General features: G+C 40.5%; 2 protein-coding genes and 1 pseudogene across 4 annotated transcripts in view; 1 reads left to right on the top strand and 2 right to left on the bottom strand.

Annotated features, from left to right (window-relative positions):
• gps1 (G protein pathway suppressor 1) overlaps nt 1-518 on the bottom strand; it is a 55,745-nt gene extending 55,227 nt beyond the window's left edge. The window contains exon 1 of the mRNA XM_070547002.1: nt 346-518. Within this exon, the coding sequence (XP_070403103.1) occupies nt 346-378 (33 nt within the window). The 5' untranslated portion in view covers nt 379-518. The remainder of the gene's footprint in view (nt 1-345) is intronic.
• Nucleotides 519-669: 151 nt separating this feature from the next.
• Nucleotides 670-19,387, top strand: LOC129163688 (E3 SUMO-protein ligase KIAA1586-like). 3 transcript variants are annotated; one of them, XM_070547004.1, is made up of 5 exons: nt 670-902; nt 1,561-1,661; nt 7,580-8,288; nt 12,715-12,929; nt 13,098-19,387. In XM_070547004.1, exons 2-4 carry the CDS (start codon nt 1,591-1,593, stop codon nt 12,757-12,759), a joined length of 825 nt encoding a protein of 274 aa, XP_070403105.1. In that variant the 5' UTR covers nt 670-902; nt 1,561-1,590; the 3' UTR covers nt 12,760-12,929; nt 13,098-19,387. The 3 variants fall into 3 exon arrangements, with proteins under 3 accessions (XP_070403105.1, XP_070403104.1, XP_070403106.1); XM_070547003.1 differs by lacking the exon at nt 670-902 and having other exon boundaries at nt 916-1,661; XM_070547005.1 differs by lacking the exons at nt 670-902; nt 1,561-1,661 and adding an exon at nt 5,006-7,300.
• Nucleotides 19,388-19,604: 217 nt separating this feature from the next.
• LOC139063916 (ADP-ribose glycohydrolase OARD1 pseudogene) lies at nt 19,605-20,030 on the bottom strand (annotated as a pseudogene).
• Nucleotides 20,031-20,252: the final 222 nt, after the last annotated feature.

Here is a 20,252-nt window from a genome sequence, read left to right as displayed (position 1 = left end):
AAAAAACGACGGCAAGTAAATCTGAATTTCAACTTATAAATCATTGTTCCTTTTAGGATATTTTAATCTTTAAAAAAATCCCCGTTTCGTTTGCGTGGCTTTGCTTAGCCATGACTGAAAATTCGGTGAGTTATTGATGCCATTTTTTATATAAGTTACTCTGATACAGGCCCCATGCGTTAGCGGTTATTAATCATAGGTGAATCACACATGAGTGTTTCTTAAGCAGCATGTGACAGCGAACACTACCTTTAGCTGTCTTGCAGTTGTTCACAGCTTCGTTAACGTAGTTGCCAACAATATTTACCTTAACGAATTGTAATACATGGTGATTATTTCACTTACCTGAAAGTTAAACACTTGAACTGGTAAAGGCATGCTTTCGGTGTTGCTTTTTACACAATGTTTGCTATCACTTTGAAATAAGTAAATGTAACGTAAGAAGCTCAGGCCCCCGATTTTCCTTTTTCCGGCTCCTTTTCTTCTTCGGTTTAATGACGTTTCAGCACCCCCTATTGGACTGGAGTACTGCAGTAAAGCCAGATTCCACTCCAGAGCTACCCAAGCATAGACATATATAGCTGTTTTCTAATTCCGCTCCTTTTGTGCCACGGATTTCACATATTACGTCCGTGAATTTTAAATACGCATGCTGATACCAAGAACCCGCTTATTTTTGAATGGAGGAAAACGTTATTTTAGATTTTGTGAGAAAATAAGTCCAGGACTACAACTGCGCATCGGGGGAAGTGACGTAATCGAACCAAACGCATAGGTGCTGCTGCGTATAGATATGTATATTAACACCAGATCACGAAAGCGGGACTTGAGGGCGTAGTTAAACGGCGGCCATCTTACCTCAGACAACAGGCCCCTCCGCTCTCAATGGTAGCAGCTGAAAGGTGAGTGATCAGCTTAAACAAAAACACCCTTAACTCGATGAAATATTAACGGATTTACAAGCGGTTTGCTTTATTACAAACCTTAGAAGACTTGGGCTTGAGACAGCATACTTGCACATGTTGAAAGTAACGCTTTTGTTTTTGAAAATGGCTTAATTGTGAACCATGTGTCCCGGCTATCTGCATGTTATTCAGGTTGAGACAGGGTCCGAAATTATTTTTTTTTACTCACAGGCCAAGTTGGCTGGTAGATGATGAAAATCTACCGGCCAAGCATATTTTTTACCGGCCAAAATTCTAAATGATTTAGATCTACCTAAAGCATGTAATTCTGTATTATGTTGATTCCAAACAGAGTGACAAAATAATTAAAACATCAATTAATAAGAAAAACAACTCTTGTCATTTTTACTATTTATTTATTTTTAGAGATGTTTTTATGAACTCTTTCATTGAAATCTAGTCAGACTCCTTGTTTTCTCTGTCCATGAAGTCTGGCCTCCTGCGTCCGACACTGTCTTTGTGCCAAAGCATTACAGCCTCATTTGGGTCATAGCCCTTGATCTCTGGAAAACACAGCTAGCCTAGTGAACTAGACCAAATTCTTGCTTTGCAAAGTTTGCAACGTTTATATATACATCTATGCTGCTGCATGCAGATCGCCGGCAGCGTCATTTGGAATTCTAGGATGTCCAAGGAACGTCCCGCCTTTCTCGCCTCTGATTGGCTGGAAGGGCTCTACTACGATTGGCTATTTCGGTAAGAGAAAACGGGTTTAACTTTTTTTTATTTATTTTTTTTACTTTATTTAACAAAGTGCAAGTATACATCAAGAGAAAACAAGCAATATACATACAGAAGAATATATTTAACAGAACATTCAGCCAGGGGGATTAATTATACAAATATATGTAAAAATCTACAAATATCAATTTTTTGAGAGCCATTTTTTTTAACATATTGAGAAATTAGATTTATATATAGTTCTACGTCTTTAAGAAAATACGGAAAATATGGCATCTCGCTGACGTCGTTAGGTCCGTTTTACCCCCTAAAATAATCACAAGCCCCCCTATCATTTTGGTTTATTTTATTTTGATTTTTTTTTCAGTTAACTTTTTTTTATTTGTTCACATCTACATGCTCAACACAATCACGACATGTGTAGTTGGTACATGAGTTTTTTAGTCTGAAACAGAAATAATAATTAATGAATATAGAACTACACCGTCGCACACAGGAAGTATCAAGAAAGAACTTCCTCCACTTCCCGCAGCTTTGTTGACAAGTCAGGGGGCGGGGCCAGCACACCGTTAATATTTCAAGGTTATAGTTCAGACTTCAGAGAGAGGAAAATGCTACCGCACCGACATGCTAATGCTAACTCCGCTAGCATGTTTACATGCCGCAAACCATAATGAAAAGCTTTGATGTCAATTAAAATGGTCGGAAAACTCCCCTGAAGTGACATGATTAATGGGTCAGCCAGTTCATTGAGTGACTTAGTGCCACCAACTTGAGCTACAGTAATGAGTCTGCACAAACAGAACCTGCTCTGCGCTTGTGTGCAGCAGCTGCAGCCCTCTCTGTGGGCTCAACTCTCTCTGCGCATGCAAATCTCTCCCTTCTTTCAACAAGTAGCCTCTCCAACAGTCAATCACAGACAGCTCTGTTTTATCCAATCAAAGCATGTCCAGGAAACACTGCTTTACAGAAAAACACCCATTTAACAGCTTATTGAACTGCTTTCTGCTGCTGGTTAGCTACCAGTCACCATCCACTGCCTGCAAAATACTTTGTTGTAATTCATGTGTCATGATTAGGGTGACCATATTTGACTTCCAGAAAAGACACATTGCCTATTCCTAAAACTGTTAAATTGCACTCTTTTCAGTTAAAAAGGACTTTTAATTTCAACATATAAAGTGTTTCTTCTCTGTTTGGTTAAGACATAAATGATCCCTTGATGTGTAAAAGGAAGTGAACAGTGGAAATGTCCCAGGAAAAGAGGAGGGTTAATCAACCTAATTAAATATAACTATATAAAATCGTCTTTATCTGAAAAAAGTGCAATTTTCCTGGCAGTATTTCCTGGACACGCTTTGATTGCATAATGGAGAGCTGTCTGATTGGCTGATGGAGAGGCTACATTGCTTTGTAAATTGCAAATTGAGCAACAACAGGGAGATTTGGCCAGGCAGAGATGGAGTTGAGCATGCAGAGAGAGGGCTGCATATGACTGCAGAGCAGGTGTTACTCTTGCAGATTGATCACTGCACGCTCCAGTTGGTGGCACAAAATTCACTCCACACTAAAAATCTGAATCAGAATATGGCCGAATATGTATATTATTGACCATTTTTCTATATTATATATTTTTTCTATAATATATATATATATATATATATATATGATATAGTATAGGTGCATATATGTATCTATAATATAATAAACAGCCAGTTTTATATATGTCACATATATTCAAAAGCTTCATCAAAACTTATATTAAAACCTATATGTTTATGACTTCTTTCCATGTGGGTTGTCAGTTGCTTAATATTTCCTGTTTACCTATGGGAAAGAAAGGAGATATTGTACTCGTCTAACTTTAACATAAATTTTGGCAGCTTAATGTGACGTTATGGAAAATGCCATCACCATGAGCAACCAAACATAGGCTATATTAGGCTAACAGTTGTCCATATTCTGTCCCATTTATCCACCAATGGCTGTTTCAATTATTGTGAGTGAAAACTAAATGGCATAGTAGCATTTGTCTTGGCATTAGAAATTGAAAAAGTTTTTCAATGTGTTGGCTAGATGGATATACGAAGATTTTTTAAGAGAGTGAGTGAGGAACAGGAGAGAGACCAGGTGGTTGATGCTGAGGAGATCTGCATGGTCGAGGTCAGTGATCTACAGTGAAAACAGGGGCGAGTGCACCGTTATGAGCATTTACCTGAGCACAAAGTTCCCAAGCAAAATTGAACAGTTTTCTATTTAGGAGTGAACAGGTAAGAGACCTTGAGAAAAAAAAACTATAATTATCATCTGACCTGCAACCTTATGTCAAGTTGTATCTGTATAGTTGACTTTCTGTATTATAAGTTCTACTACTTGCTGGATATTTTCATATATACTGTTATTTTGTCTTGTAATAGTTAATTACACACTCCTTTATTCCATATCATAGCAGTGTTATTCATATATTAAAACTGTCAACTGCACACTCATTTGGCAGAATAAAAGTTTGACAATTATTCATTTGTTCTTTATTGTCACATTTCAGTAACATTTATAATCAAACAAGTTGTAATTAAACAAATTAAATAAATGACTACAACATTTCCCCCTGTTAAGTGCAGTAGACTGAAATGAATAGCTTTATTTGGAAATATAACATATCTAATTTTTAATGGACTTACATAAAATCTTTCTTCAACATAGACCCCACTAATGAACTGATTAAGTGTTATTTTTTATAAAAAGAAGAGAGGAAATGCACAAAGATAGGAAAGGAAAAGAAAGTGATAAAATAATAGGTTTTGTTAAGTGTTCTTCATATAATGAATTAATTGACAAAGTTTTTGCAGGGTGTGACAAAAAATGTTCAAGGTCAAGCTCCTGGGGCTAAGCCCCCCATATATCAATCCTAGTGACGTCCATGCTGGCATCTTATTAGCAAATTTACATTTATAAACATGGAATTTAGCCAAGAGAAGTAACAAGTTTATTACAAAAAAGACTTATACTTTTTGGGAGCACAAAAAAACAGAATAACACATTTTGACATCTTAAAGAAAAATCCTTAAAAATATGCTGAATAATAAACCTGCTGAACTCCTTCCAAAACCTTTGTGTGAAAGAGCGGCGCCAAAACATAATGATTATCAGTTTCTGGATGACCTCCCCAAAAACTGCAATTAACATTAATTTCTCTTTTAAACTTCACCATGTAGTGTTTTGCAGGGTAAATTTTATGAAGGATTTTAAATGACACTTCTTTTACTTTATTAACAAATATTTGTGGCGAATCATCCATATTGCCTTCCAGTTGATATCCGGAACATGGCGATTCCAGTATGATGTGACATATGGTGAAACAGACTGCGTATTTGTTTATTGCTGTTACCACGTCCTTGTAAAAAGCAAAATTTCCCCACTGCTGATTCAGTTGGACTTGGTAGTGTAAATTGAGTAGGTTAACTATGATAGAAACTATGTATCTCTGGTGTAAAAAAAAAAAAAGGCGCCTTGCTATTAATAATAAGAATACGCGGGTGACTCACTTTAGAAGGAAGAGGGTTCCTCAGAGTAGTTGCACCTTTTATTTTGGTGATGATTCCTTAAAGTTTACCTCATCTTATAAATATTTAGGTTTTGTTTTGGATGAGAATATGATGTTTCAGGAAGGAAAGAAATTACTAGCAGATTCTGCGGGAAGAGCTCTAGGGGGTTTGCTAAGCAAAATGAAATCTTGCCCAGATCTTGGTTTTTCCATTTTTACACAACTTTATGAATCGTTGGTTGACCCAGTTCTATTTTATGCTGCAGGAGTTTGGGGTTCCAAAGAAACATTTGAGTGTAATTCTGTTCAACACTGAGCATTAAGATGCTTTCTGGGTGTGCATAAATTTGCAGCAAAGTTAGCTGTGGAGGGGGACGCAGGATGGGTTCCGTGTATAGATAAACAGAGTTGTGAAATGGTTCGTTTATGGAACCGTCTTGTTAGTCTTCCAGAGGAAAGGTTAACTAAGAAAATATTTAACTGGGATAAAACAAATTTTCACCCATGGTTCAGAGATATTTCAGTTATTTTAGTAAATTTAGACATGGGCATAATTATTCAAAATAACTTAAAATGTGACATTACTTGTGTCAGACAGGAGTTGGATGTAAAATACAGTGAACAATGGAAGAAGGATATTTGGAATAAACCAAAACTTAGAAATCAAGTACAATTTAAAAGGGATTATAATACAGAATTATATCTCAAACGTAAGTTAACAAGAAGACAAAGATCTCTCTGTGCTCAAATAAGAATGGGCACCCTCCCTTTGGCAGTGGAAGTGGGACGATTTAAAGGAAAATCAGTGGTGGACTTTTTAAAGCACCGGAGCGCCAATGGTGCTAAAGTTTCTTGTCGGGCGGTAAATACTTGACGACTTACCGCTCGGGTGGCGCCCAAGCCTTGTTTGTCATTTACACACCAGCTTTCACCTACATCATGGCCGCGCCCTGTAGGAAGCCGCCATTTTCGTTTCGCGCACGTGAACCTGCACGCCTCTAGTCACGCACCTACAAGTGCAGTACGTGCATGGATCGTGCACGTACTGCACGCCTCTAGTCACGCACCTACAAGTGCAGTACGTGCATGAATCGTGCACGTACTGCACGCCTCTAGTCACGCACCTACAAGTGCAGTACGTGCATGAATCGTGCACGTACTGCACGCCTCTAGTCACGCACCTACAAGTGCAGTACGTGCATGAATCGTGCACGTACTGCACGCCTCTAGTCACGCACCTACAAGTGCAGTACGTGCATGGATCGTGCACGTACTGCACGCCTCTAGTCACGCACCTACAAGTGCAGTACGTGCATGAATCGTGCACGTACTGCACGCCTCTAGTCACGCACCTACAAGTGCAGTACGTGCATGGATCGTGCACGTACTGCACGCCTCTAGTCACGCACCTACAAGTGCAGTACGTGCATGAATCGTGCACGTACTGCACGCCTCTAGTCACGCGAACTATAAGGTCACTATAAAAGACGGAGTGGAACCACACTAGAAACACACAAGCACGCAGGATGGGATTTCTTGATGAAAACCTCCAGCAAAACGCTTTAAACTGATGAGGAGAAGCGAGACAGTTCGAAATGGTATGAAGCACAGAAGCGTGTGCGTAGGCGGAATGATTCTTGGCGGTTTAATGAAGACGGGAGGTGCAGAGGATGGCTCGAGTACAGCAAATCGGAGGAGGTGATGTACTGCGTTGTATGCCGGAAGTATGCGACGACAAAATCGAGTTTTGTTGAGGGAACAAACAAATTCAAACTTGAATATGTTAAAGACCACGAAAAAACAGCGAGCCACATGAAGGCAGAAAAGACTTGTCTTGCAAATGCAGCAACGGTAGGAGAGTCGCCAGCTGCAAAGGCCCTCGTGGGGATGACGAAAGCACAGCAAGACAAACTGGAAAAGTTGTTTCGTACGGCTCACGCCATTGCAAAGAAAGGAAGGCCATACACAGACTTCAGTTGGATGTGCGAGCAAGTATTATTTGCTTAACAAATTATCAAAATACTGGGTTTGTTCTGTTTAACAATGTGTTTTTGTCCATTTCATTGTTTGTTTGATGGAGAAAAAAAGAACCAGAAAAGATGCACTGTCTGTAAGTCATCTTTGATTTTTTTAAAATAAATCCTGTTTAACTGCCATCTTCTGTTTCTTCTTTTTTTAAAGATTTTTATTAAAGATTTTCTTCAAAAAATGTTCCTTTTAATTATTTTCACCTTTTCTTCATTATTCAATTTTTTTTATTTTTCCCCACCTTTTCTTATTCCATTTTTTTTACTGCCATCTTTCCAATGTGAGAGATATGTGCATTAGCACAGTTAAAGACTGTCTGTCAAAATTGAATGTATGAAATGTAATTTGCTTTTTCTTTCAGTTTAGATGAGCAGAAGGGCATGGAGATAGGCGAAACGTACCGAACCAGAAAGCACCCCAAAACATTCATTGGGTATATAGCCCAGGCAGAGAAGGAGAGAGTGCAAGAAGAATTTGCAGCTGGAAAGTTTCTTTCTCTGATGTCAGATGGCTGTGCTGACAGTGCTGTCATTGAAGAAGAGATCATCTATGGCCGACAAGCAGTTAAAGGACAAATCTGTGTCCAGTTCCTGGGTATTGAGGCAGTCACAAAAGCTAATGCTGAAAACATCACGTCTGCCATAACAGCCGGTGTGTGTAAAGGTCTTGGTGTGGAGGAAGGCACCTGGAAGAAGAAACTTGTCGCTGTGTCAACAGACGGGGCTGCAGTCATGCTTGGAGGAAAGAGTGGCGTGGTGACAAGATTGACAGCAGACCTGCCCCATGTGCTGCCCGTTCATTGTATGCCCCATAGACTTGAGCTTAGCTTTAAGGATGCTGCCTCGAAGAATCCATGCCACAAGAAGCTGGATGCTCTCCTTACTGGACTCTACACATTCTACCACTGCAGTCCTCTCAATCGGGCGAACTTGAAGGCCTCGTTCGAATCCCTGGGAACGAAACCCCTGATGCCCACCAGAGCGACAGGCACCCACTGGGTATCACACTTGTTGACGGCCTTGGACCATTTCTTGCGAGGGTACTCTGCCGTTGTTCAACATCTGGAACAGGTATATCCTTATGTGCACTGTTCAAATGGCATTATTTTAAAAATGACTTCTCAACAATGCTTGCACTGAAAACTAAATGTCAGTTTGAATGCACTTAAAAAATGCACTTGATAAAGTAGATCAGGGTTGGGCAATTATTTTTTCCATGGGGCCACATGAGAAACAGAAAATATTGTGGAGGGCTAGGCCAAAAGGCTGAAGTCAATTATGCATAATATTAATGGTATTTCTTTATAAAAAGCAGTAAATACCATCGTTTTTTCAAGCTGGTAAGAGTAGACTATATGTTATAAATGAGCAAAAAGGAAAAAGTGAGGTTGGCTTACAAAAATGTGATTTATTCAAATTTCCCAAGGCAATGGTAAACAAAGTGTGCACATTTGGTTTTTGTTAAACATTTGTGACTTATATTAGTTAACAGTTTCAGTCACATTCACTCCAAAACACATTTTGAGTTTCAAATATTGTTGGAAAGAGGTTCTTAGCATTCTACAGACACACAGTATTGTCTGTAAAATAAAATCACTGAACTGTGATCTTGAGAAAGAGGTTTAAAAAATAAGTGTCCCAATTCACTGCTAGTTGCCTACATTTTTGGTCCAAACACCTTATTTTGTGTTTTTAAGCAATTTTTTTCGTATTCAGTGAGAGAAATCAAGTCTCTGCTGGGCTTTAACGAGTGCATCAAAGTCAGGTTGAATGTCTGAGGTGGTGATGCGAAGCACAGCTGACAAATGATCATCGGTGAGAGGATCTATACCTGGATTTTGTAAACTTCATCATTGAAAATGTTTGTTCACAAATGTAGATAGAGCCGAAGAGAACCAATGTCTTTTGAGCATGTCTCTTCAGGTTTGGAAAGTTCTCCTGCTTAAGAGTAGAAATCCAGCAGAGATCCTGACTTAAAGTGCTCTGCCAGTACTGCATCAGACTGCAGGTCAATGAGTTCCATCTGCATATCACTGGGTGCATTATCCACACTGCAGGTAAAGGGAGAGGAAATCGTGCATTTCATCCTCGACTGTTCTGAGATCTTCAAAACGCCTTGAAAACTCACCATGTAATGCTCCTAACATGGATGAGTACCTGCTGAGGTGATCAGCTGATGGTGTGACATCATTCTAGAGTTGTCACGGTAACCGGTGTAGCGGTAAACCCCGGTAAAAAAAGTTGACAATAATAATAACCGGCTTGTTTTTAAGAAACTATATTATCTTGGTGGGTTTACCGTGGCTGCGGTGTAGGCGCGGTGACCCTTACCAGCCACCGTATCATCTGTTGAAGTTGCCGGCAGCACATGTGCGCTTTGATGTTTACAACCAAAACTTTCTTGAAGCTAAAGCTGAAATAATGGTCAGAGGAGGAGACAGCAGTGCTCAGGAGGACTTTTTTTTATCCCTCAAAGAAGACAAAGTGGGAAGTACGGGCATCTTTTGGATATGTGAAGAATGCCAAGGGACAGTTTATAGAAGACGGCTATCCTGTTTGTAGCACGCGCAGAAAAAGTGCCTGTGAAAGGCAGCAATGCTTCAAATCTCATGACACATCTGCGTGACCATCACCCACAACTCTACAGTCAACGCAAGACAAGTTAACGTTAGCGTTTTAGCTAAAATGCGTGATCCGAGGATTTGGGTTGAGGGAGAATGCAACGAGTGGCTATATAAAGCAGCCGCAGCGCCGCTACCTGCATATAAACCGTGTCGCGGACACCCCCTATGTTGAAATGACGCTATGCATTACGGGGCTCCCAGGGGCAGATAAGAGTTGGTCTCTCTCCGAGAATAATTATGAATTTAACAACGATTACTGCCTGATGACATTTTCCCACATCTGCAAAGCTCACTGGAAGGACACAAACCGAGGACAATATTTTCCTGATATAGGGTTTATTACTCAAGTAAGGGTAAAAAAGTATCTGATTAGAAGGCTACTTGAGTACTGAGTATCATCTGATCTAATATTTTTAAAATGATGACATCAAACAGACATAAAATAAGAAGTTATGGGCAAATATTGGTATTTTAAAGACTAAAGGGGAAACATGTAAACAAATAAACAACATAATTACAAAATAACACATTTTAGGCAGAATTTAGACACAAACTGAGGACAATATTTCCTGACATACAGGGTTTATTTAATTGTGGGAAAATGTAGCATGTTTAAAAAAAAATGCGATAATACCGAAAACCGTGGTAATTTTGGTCACAATAACCGTGAGGATAAATTTTCACACCATGACGACCCTACTTCGTTCAGGGTTTGCATGTGAGCGAGAGTGTTGCTCTCCAGTTGACTTGAAAGAAACTGCAGCTTTCTCATGAAGGCCTTCACGAGGCTGTGCATTTCATGAACAATAAGGCCCTTGCCTTGCAGTTTGGTGTTCAGTTCGTTCATCAGTGCAGTCACATCTACAGCAAATGCAAAATCTGCCATCCAATCCTCATCTGAGAGCTCTGGAATGTCTTTGCCTTTCCTCTCGCAAAACTCTCGAATCTCTGCTTTCATGTACCAAACCCTCTTCTGCCACTCACGCTTTTTGAATTTGACAAATCAGTGCAGTACTTTTCGAATGGTGATGAGAAGTTTGACAGGTCCAATTTCACTTCTGAAGGACAGATTTAAAGGCTTCTCTCATTAACAGGAGTACAGCTGCAGGCCTAAAAATAGCTGGGGGAAAAGGCAGTGCTGCTCTCTGATTGGTTGAGAGTGTTCAACCATTTTCTGTCCAATCAGGATCCAGCACCCACACAAATGACGCATCAAATCGACCAGTTTGGTCTCAGGAATCTTGTATTCAATTTTAAATGCGTTATCTGTTACCATGGCAACACAAGGAACTACAAATCACTTTAACCAAGTCTCATAGGAATGAATATAAAAAGCAGAATATTGAGCCATTAACAGACTTCTGATTTGATCTTTTTGAACTGTTTGTACTTAAAACGAGAAATAAGTTCAATTTGATTGACCGTCACAAGGTGGGAAAGTGCCCCGCTCCCTCCCAGCTCCCTGATTGGTTGAGAGACGACAACCATCTTCTGGCTAAATGGAATTACACACCCACGCATGTGAGGTATCAAACTGATCGGCTTGGCCTAAGGAATCCATCCATCTACATATAAATCCATACATGCTTCTATTCATCCATCCATCCATCCATCCAATAAACCATCTAACAACGATCCATCCAACAATCCATCTGTTATTTCATTCATTCAACCATTCATCCATCCCATATCAAATCTGAACATCTGTTAATCTATCAGTTTCAGATATCAGCTAATATTTCTAAATTCACAGTTCAGCCAATTGTAAAAATGTACCCGTTAAACTATTCTCATTCAAATGCCAGCTGTTTAACGTTTCAAATTTCAAGTTTTTAATAAATGTTCAAAGATTAAAGTTTTCTGCTGTTTAGCATTTTGTATCCATTCTTCACCTACAGTATATTCTGAGCTTTATTACACTTGTTGGTGATTTTTGCTTCTAAATCTTTAAATACATTCAGCTCGTTTTGACAGTTAAGCTTAGTTTCAGCTTCACTTCATCTATTCAACAACTTCAGCAATCCGTTTCTGAATTCGGCTTATGCTACTCATTTCACAGTTCAACTAAATATAAAAATTAAACTGTTAAACTAGTCCTACTCAAACAACAAGTGTTTAGACATTTTTGCTGTCCAGATTTTTAAATCATGTTCAGATTTCAGTTTTCTGCTGATTAGGATTGTTTTCTCCGTTCTTCACTTTTTGTGCTTTATTTACATTTTGGTGCTTTTTGCTTTCACATCATTCACTACATTCAGCTCATTTGACACTTTAGCTTAGTTTCAGCTTCAGTTCAGCTGTTCAACAACTTCAGCAATCAGTTACCAAATTTAGCATAAGCTGCTAATTTCACATTTCAGCTAAATGTAAAGATTAAACTGTTAACCTTGGCAAACTGAAATAACAGGTGTTTAGACATTTAAGCTGTCCAGATTTTTATACAATTTTCACAGATTTACGTGTTTTTGCTATTTAGCATTAATTTTCTCTATTCTTCACATACTTTTTGTGCTTTATTTGCTTGTTGATGCTTTTTGCTTCTACATCTTTCAAGACATTCAGCTCATTTTGACAGTTTAGCTTAATTTCAGCTTCAGCTCAGCTGTTCAGCAGCTTCAGCTATCCAGCATTCAAACAGCATTTGTGCAATAAATGCAATTTTTCTAGTTAACTTTGTGAACATTTATATAATCATTTTGTAACAAATATAAATTTCAGCAGGCTGTGTTTTGATCTTCTACAGCACTGGTGGAGTCTCCATCAACAGTATCTGAAATAGACAATGTTAAAAAGTAGTATTCTAAACATATTAATAGTTAAAATTTATAGCAGTCTATATTGTGTTAGACTAACCAATACTTTTTACTTTGTAGGCCTGGTCCCATGCTACATTTGTTCGGGAACAACATGACCTTTAACGGGAGGGAACTCTCAGGCGACAGTCGATCATTCCAGTCATCACACCCAAATCTCATTGATGACCTGGTGGCCAACATGGAGAACCGATTTGGGCATGTGAAAGGAGGGGTACTTCATGCCACAAACATGGCAGATTTTGGGTTCTGGCCTGACAAAGTAAACATAACAGGTTGGTTTTTTTGTTTCAATTTATGAACTGCCTCATTTTACTTTGATATGGTGATTTCATCACAGCACTTTTTTTTAAATGAAGAGGTAATGCTAGGACAACCCTTGGTTTTTAAAGAGGAAGGTTTTTTATAATTACATTTTTGTTATTTATTTTTATTTTTTTCAGACTTTGGAGATGCAGCCGTTGACATCCTGGTAGGGCACTGCAAGCCTGTCCTGGAAGATGCGGGTGTGCAGGTGGACAAAGTTGCCGACGAGTGGATAACACTCCGATCCAAGGTGTATCAGCAGCTCGACTGGTTGGAGTTCATCAAGGGACTTCTTTTGGAGATATAGATCTTCGTCTCCCCTCTTCCTGCCACACCTGGTGTGGAGTGCGGTGCCTTGGTCTGCCTGGGTCATGGCTCCCGGGTCAGGGAGTTTAAGATTTTTGGCATCTGCCTGACCAATCCCGGTGGCTGCCTGGTGGGGTCTGGGTACCTGGGCTCTGCTGGGTCCCCGGCGTGGGTGGTCGCCCCTAGGCCCCGGATCATTGGGTCCCGGGCTCGGCCAGCTAAGGGTGCACCGATCAGGTTTTTTGCTGCCGATCACCGATACCGATATCAAAGAATGCCGATCACCGATACCGATCACGTGGATTGGCCAGAAATTTTCTACAACATTATAATGAGTGCTACAAACCACATAATCTGGGAATAAAGGAAATGTAACCTAATCTAAAATGGTCTGTATTAGGGTTGTCACGGTGTGAAAATTTAACCTCACTGTTATTGTGACCAAAATTACCACGGTTTTCGGTATTATCGCGGTATTTTTTTAAACGTACTACATTTTCACACAATTAAATAAACCCTGTATGTCAGGAAATATTGTCCTCAGTTTGTGTCTAAATTTTGCCTAAAATGTGTTATTTTGTAATTATGTTGTTCATTTGTTTACATTTTTCCCCTTTAGCCTTTAAAATACCAATATTTGTCCATAACTTCTTATTTTATGTCTGTTTGATGTCATCATTTTAAAAATATTAGATCAGATGATACTTAGTACTCAAGTAGCCTTCTAATCAGATACTTTTTTACCCTTACTTGAGTAATAAACCCTATATCAGGAGAATATTGTCCTCGGTTTGTGTCCTTCCAGTGAGCTTTGCAGATGTGGGAAAATGTCATCAGGCAGTAATCGTTGTTAAATTCATAATTATTCTCGGAGAGAGACCAACTCTTATCTGCCCCTGGGAGCCCCGTAATGCATAGCGTCATTTCAACATGGCGGTGTCCGCGACACGGTTTATATGCAGGTAGCGGCGCTGCGGCTGCTTTATATAGCGACTCGTTGCGTTCTCCCTCAACCCAAATCCTCGGATCACGCATTTTAGCTAAAACGCTAACGTTAACTTGCCTTGCGTTGACTGTAGAGTTGTGGGTGATGGTCACGCAGATGTGTCATGAGATTTGAAGCGTTGCTGCCTTTCACAGACACTTTTTCTGCTCGCGCTGCAAACAGGATAGCCGTCCGTCCGTCTTCTATAAACTCCCTCGGCATTCTTCAAATATCTAAAATATGCCCGTACTTCCGACTTTGTCTTCTTTGAGGGATAATAAATGTCCTCCTGAGCGCTGCCGTCTCCTCCTTTGACCATTATTTCAGCTTTAGCTTCAAGAAAGTTTTGTTGTAAACAAAGCGTGCACGTGCCGCCGGCAACTTCAGCCGATGATACGGTGGCTGGTAAGGGTCACCGCGCCTACACCGCAGCCACGGTAAACCCACCAAGATAATATAGTTTTTTTTTAAAACAAGACGGTTATTATTATTGTCAACTTTTTTTTTTTTTTTACCGGGGTTTACCGCTACACTGGTTACCGTGACAACCCTACCTGATCGGTTTGCTTTGATCTATTTTGAAAATTCCGATCAAAACCGATAGGGGCGCTATCGGCCGATTACGATCAAATGCCGATCCATCGGTGCATCCCTAGCTAAGGGGTGGGAGGCTGCGGGTGGGCCTGTGGGCTTGCCGCCGATATCTCCCGGGATCCTGCCGGCTGCTGGTTGTGGCCCCCCGGGGCGATCCTCTGCGCCTCTCGAGGGGAGCGGGGGCTTTTCTGGTTGCAGCCTCCCTGGGGTTCCTGTGTTCTGGGGCAACTCCTGGATCTCTGGGGCTTGGAGCTCCCCCCGTCTTCTGCACATCTGTAGGGGGCAGATCTGTGACCCCTCACACTCTCTATTGGATGCTCCTATAGAGAAATCTTACATAAACAAGCGCGTGTACACACACAGGTGCTCAAATGGTGCTCTCATAAGTATGGACTTGAGTCTATGGCTGTGTGGTATGATACATTCAACGCAATCTCAACATTTTGAAATGTGTTGGAAGTTATACCAGGAGAGAATGTCGACCCCATGTCAAATCCTGTAGATGAATCGCTGCCCAATGAACAATAAGAGTTATGGTTTACATGTACTATGGACAATCTCTGCAATGCCACGGTCACCATAGAACCAACGGCAAAATGTCTTAGCGAAATGGCTGCTGTGGTGCGAGGTTTGATGAGAAACTCAAGTGGCATACTCTTTGATGTAAAGAAAGCTTTGCTGCAGATAACAAAGTTCATTGTCTCTTCAATACAGGTCTCATGGTACTATGCAAGTGTCGATCTGTGAACACTAATATTGACATGTAAACCAAACCAATGTCGGCGTTAAACCGGTTGAGAGTTATCTTGGGGTGATTTAGTGGTAAGAAGACCAAATAGGTTATAGTCTGGCTCTGACACTCACACAATGTGTATATGTTGTACCACAGGTCATATTGTTTATTTGTTCAATGTCATGTTGGGCTGTAGTTTTTTGACCCATGACATGTAGAATCACCACAGAGGCAAAGGTAAGTAAAAAAAGTATTGATTTTGTTTGGTAGAAGTGCAGTTGAAGGTCTGGGGTTTGGGAGTGTCCAATAGCGTTCTGTAGCAGAGACAATAGGGTTGTCACGGTAACTGGTATAGCGGTAAACCCCGGTAAAAAAGTTGACAATAAAAATAACCGTCCAGTTTTTAAAAAAACTAAATTATCTCGGTGGGTTTACCGTGGCCGCGGTTTCGGCGCGGTGACCCTTACCAGCCACCGTCGCTTCAGCTGAAGTTCCCGCGGCGCGCACTTTTTAGTTTGCAACGGCACCAAAACTTTGAAGCTGAAATAATGGCCGAAGGAGGAGACGGCAGCGCCCAGGACATCCATCAGCCCTCAAAGAAGACTAAATCGGAAGTATGGGCATATTTTGGATTTCTGAAAAATGCTGAGGGACAGTTAATAGAAGACGGCTATCCCGTTTGCAGAACGTGCAGGAAACAAGTGTCTGCAAAAGGCAGCAACACTTCGAATCTAATGGCACATCTGCGTGACCATCACCCACGTCTCTACAGCCAGTGCAAGGTAAGTTAACATTAGCATTTTAGCTTAAATGCATGACGTGAGGACTTTTGGTTGAGGGAGAATGCAACGAGTCACTATATACTGCAGCCGCAGCGCCCTCTGCCAGCATTTAAACCGTGTCACGGACACCCTGTTGCTGGATGAAGCATCTTATTTGTTGATGATGAAGAGAAATATACAATTAGTTCCTTGTCATTGATTTGTTTACTTATTCAATGCCATTTATACTTGAACATTTGGATTTGATTACATAGTGTAGTAGTTATTTTAGTAATTTGTTTAAAGTGGATATTTATTTTAAATACATATTTTTTAAGGTTGACTTGTACAGTGCTCAAGTCAAGTGTGGACTGGAGTTTTAGATTTGCATTTTGATAATGAAGAAAACAAGTATATGAGAAAACAAGTGGTGTTTCTTTGATTTGTTTACATATTGTTTATGTTTTGAATGTTTGGATTTGTATAATTTAAACCTGCACTGACTACTGTAACATGTTCCAGAAAAAGAAGCTATTTGTTCCTTTACTTGTGAAAAGTTGCACTTTTGCTAAGGCTTTGTGTTATTTTAGGTTTCATAAACACTGTTAAACCTTTTCAGAACTATTTCAGTTTGTGTAGAACAGGACTATCAATGCTTTCTGAACATATGCAACACCGTTTTAAAAATACCGCAATAATACCGAAAACCGTGATAATTTTGGTCACAATAACCGTGAGGTTAAATTTTCATACCGTGACAACCCTAAGAGACAATGATGAGTAGTTGCAGGAAAATACAAATAATCGGGGTGAGAGGGGGCTTACGGTTTCCAGAGCATTTGGGGAGCTTGAGAGGAGGGCGAGTCAGGTCTGGCTGAGCGAGATGGTTGTGAGGGGCACAGATGATGGCTGGGAGCTGAGCGCAGGAATCCAAAGTATCCGAGCGGGGCAGGTGAGCGTTGGAGAGCAGGCGGTCAGGGTGAGCAGCGTGGCTGGCAGGCAGGGTGATTCCGGGAGTGTCTTTCTTGAAGAGGAGTGCAGTCATGAACAGTGGCGGCTGGTGAAAATTATTTTTGGTGGGGCTGTGCTATTTTTTTTTAAAACAAACTTGTGCTTTCTGAGCTTTGTGCACAACTTCACTATTTCCTGAATTAAGCACAGCTCTTTTATTTCCTGTCTTACATCATTGGACAAACTGATTAATCCAGGTGTGTCTGACTATTGGCACGCTGCCTTGCAGACCAAGGTTGAAAAATACTGCATTAAATTGCACATAAAATAACACGACCATAAATGGTAAATAGGCAATGCAAGAGGCAAGTAACAAAAACATTTTGTTTAATTTCAACATTTGAGTGAACACCAAAAATTACGAGCAGGTCACTGTTACAGTAATGGTAGTAAACACCACTTAGACAAAATGCCTGAAATTTACACTGTTAAATATTTCTGGAGTGTTGTGCCAAGGTCAACTTTATACAAAGATCAAGTGGATGCATGTGTGTGTGTGTGATACCTCATTTGTACAGAAATTTTGCCCTTCTGTCCTTCTGAGTGGCAAAGCTCTCGATGAGCTTTTTATTGAAGTCAGGAATGTTTGTGACAAGCTTTTTTTTTTCCATGGAGAGCATGGCAAGAGCATTCAGCCCATCCTGTGTCATGGTGTTCCTCAAGGAAAGTCTTAATCCTCTTTAAAGTAGAAAAGCACCTTTCTGATTCGGCTGTGGTCATGGGTGTGGTGACAAGAATCTTCTTTTGTATGGCTCAGGATGGTGTGAAAAACCTGTCATATGATAAATAAAAAACAACAGATAAGTACAAAGGAAACACTTTCATAGGAAATAATGTCATCAGTATCCTCTTACAAATGTCATATTTCCCAGTTTTTGGGACAATAAAACATTTCTGATTCTCAATCAGATGTTTTTACCTCAAAAACACCGTGTTGTCACTCGTGTTTCTTCCCCTTCTCAGAAAAATGTTTCATGTCTGTAACTCCTGACTCATCCATGCCTTATCTGTCCCAGCCGTTTTGAATAACAAACACGGAAAGCAAAATAACGCATTAGCGTGATTGCATCCAGCTAGCTAAGCCTTCTTGGTGTACCAATTTCGGGAGAAGCCTAGTGTGTACAGTTTACCTCTCTCCTTCTCCTGCTGGCTTATACGTCGGGCTGATCTGGTCCAAGCTCTTTGACATTAAGTTTTTCCACCATAGTTCTCCTCTCGAACGGATAGTGGAGAAGAGACCGAACTGAATTCAGTGGCTGCTGAGATCCGGTATTCATGCTGGTTGTAGTCACCGGCGGCGTCCATGTTACATCTGCGTCACGACCAAAAACGACTCTGCCGAGTTCTACCGAACACCAACGAATCCTTTGGCGGTAGCTCCATCGCCCATCATGCTACTGAAACGTTCTGAAACAATGTCGACGCTGATTGGATACATTCCCATTCCTACCCTTTGATATTCTTGTCAGCAATTGGACAGCTGGTCTCGTCCTGTTTGGGCGATTCAAAAACAGCACACACAGCCTCCACCGCTCGGCAGAGACCGGCAGAGACCTATATATATATATATATATGATTTATTTTTGTTACAAAACACACAATTAACTTAGAATATGTGATTATTGTTAATTTTATTTATTTATTTTTTTAATAAAAATTAAAAACACGGAAAAACTGGGAGGGCGGCGCCCTATCGCCCTCTACTGGCCAGCCGCCACTGGTCATGAATGAGAGGTACCTGAGGGGGAGTCGGTGGAACAGGGCAGGTAAGTATGAGGCAAACAGGAAACACAGGAGACAACAAGTCAGAGACAGGCAGAGTACAGGCGAGATACTACCCAATACTGAGTAATCATCCGGCACTGGTGAGTTGTCACACCGCTCCTTAAATCCCCTGACCTCTGATGAGAAGATTCACAGTAGCTGCTCTCCGGTACACGCCCACCTGCAAACAGAAAGACTCAGACCAGAGAGAGGTTACCTCAGCACAGCCCATGACATTCAACCATCATCATCATCATCATCATCACGTTTCATTCACATGTACAAACCATCAACAGATGTGCTTGTTATGTGTGGGATGTATATGTTTTGGACCATCATTTGTATTGTTTGTATAATTAAAAACCCAGACACCATTGTGTTGTACACTCTTGTATCTTTCTTTATTTTGTTCAGCCATCATCATGTTCCATTCACATGTACAAATGAGCGACAAAAGTGCTTGTTAAAAATGGCAACACAATATATGCAGTCAAGAAAGGCTGTAGACTGTAACAGCTCTGTTTGTATCACCAAACACGCGTTCCAATATAGATGAAACCAGTGACCACTCGAGACGATCTAATCCGCAGCTAATTCAAGGCATCGATACTCGTGTAACATTGTTTGCCACACAGTGAGCTTTCCTATCTTCCAGACTGAGTTTCAGGTTTATGTAGGTTGGTTTGTGACCAACTTTGTCTTTAGTGATCAGATAGTAAACAAAGTAGCCCTCTCGTTTCAACACAACACACTGTCCAGAATGTTTCTTCTGATTTTTAAGCTCCGCTACACCTCCGAACAAGCTTTTGAAAAACACTGCTATGCCTGCTCCCATGCGGAAATCCACGCTTACACAGTGAGCTAGAGCGTGTTCATTAAAACAGGAGAATAAATCGCCGGTGATGTGATGCAACATGCCCACGGTCTTGTATTTTGTTAACCAATGCTATACACCATTGAAGTGAGCTTCGATGGTTGCGTTAATACCGTCGGTCTCATCCTCTATACAGTAATCCCTCGCTACTTCGCGGTTCGTTCATCGCAGATTCGCTGCTTCGCTGATTTTTTCTTTGGAGCATTTTTCAGGGGGAATTCGCAGATTCGCGGTATTTTTCACTGATTCGCGGTATTTTTCTAT

The sequence above is a fragment of the Nothobranchius furzeri genome, chromosome 18 (genome assembly GCF_043380555.1).
Source record: "Nothobranchius furzeri strain GRZ-AD chromosome 18, NfurGRZ-RIMD1, whole genome shotgun sequence".
In the NCBI taxonomy this organism is placed as follows: domain Eukaryota; kingdom Metazoa; phylum Chordata; class Actinopteri; order Cyprinodontiformes; family Nothobranchiidae; genus Nothobranchius; species Nothobranchius furzeri.
The sequence above is the reverse complement of the archived record's forward strand: the minus strand, read 5'-3'. Positions and strand labels throughout refer to the sequence as shown.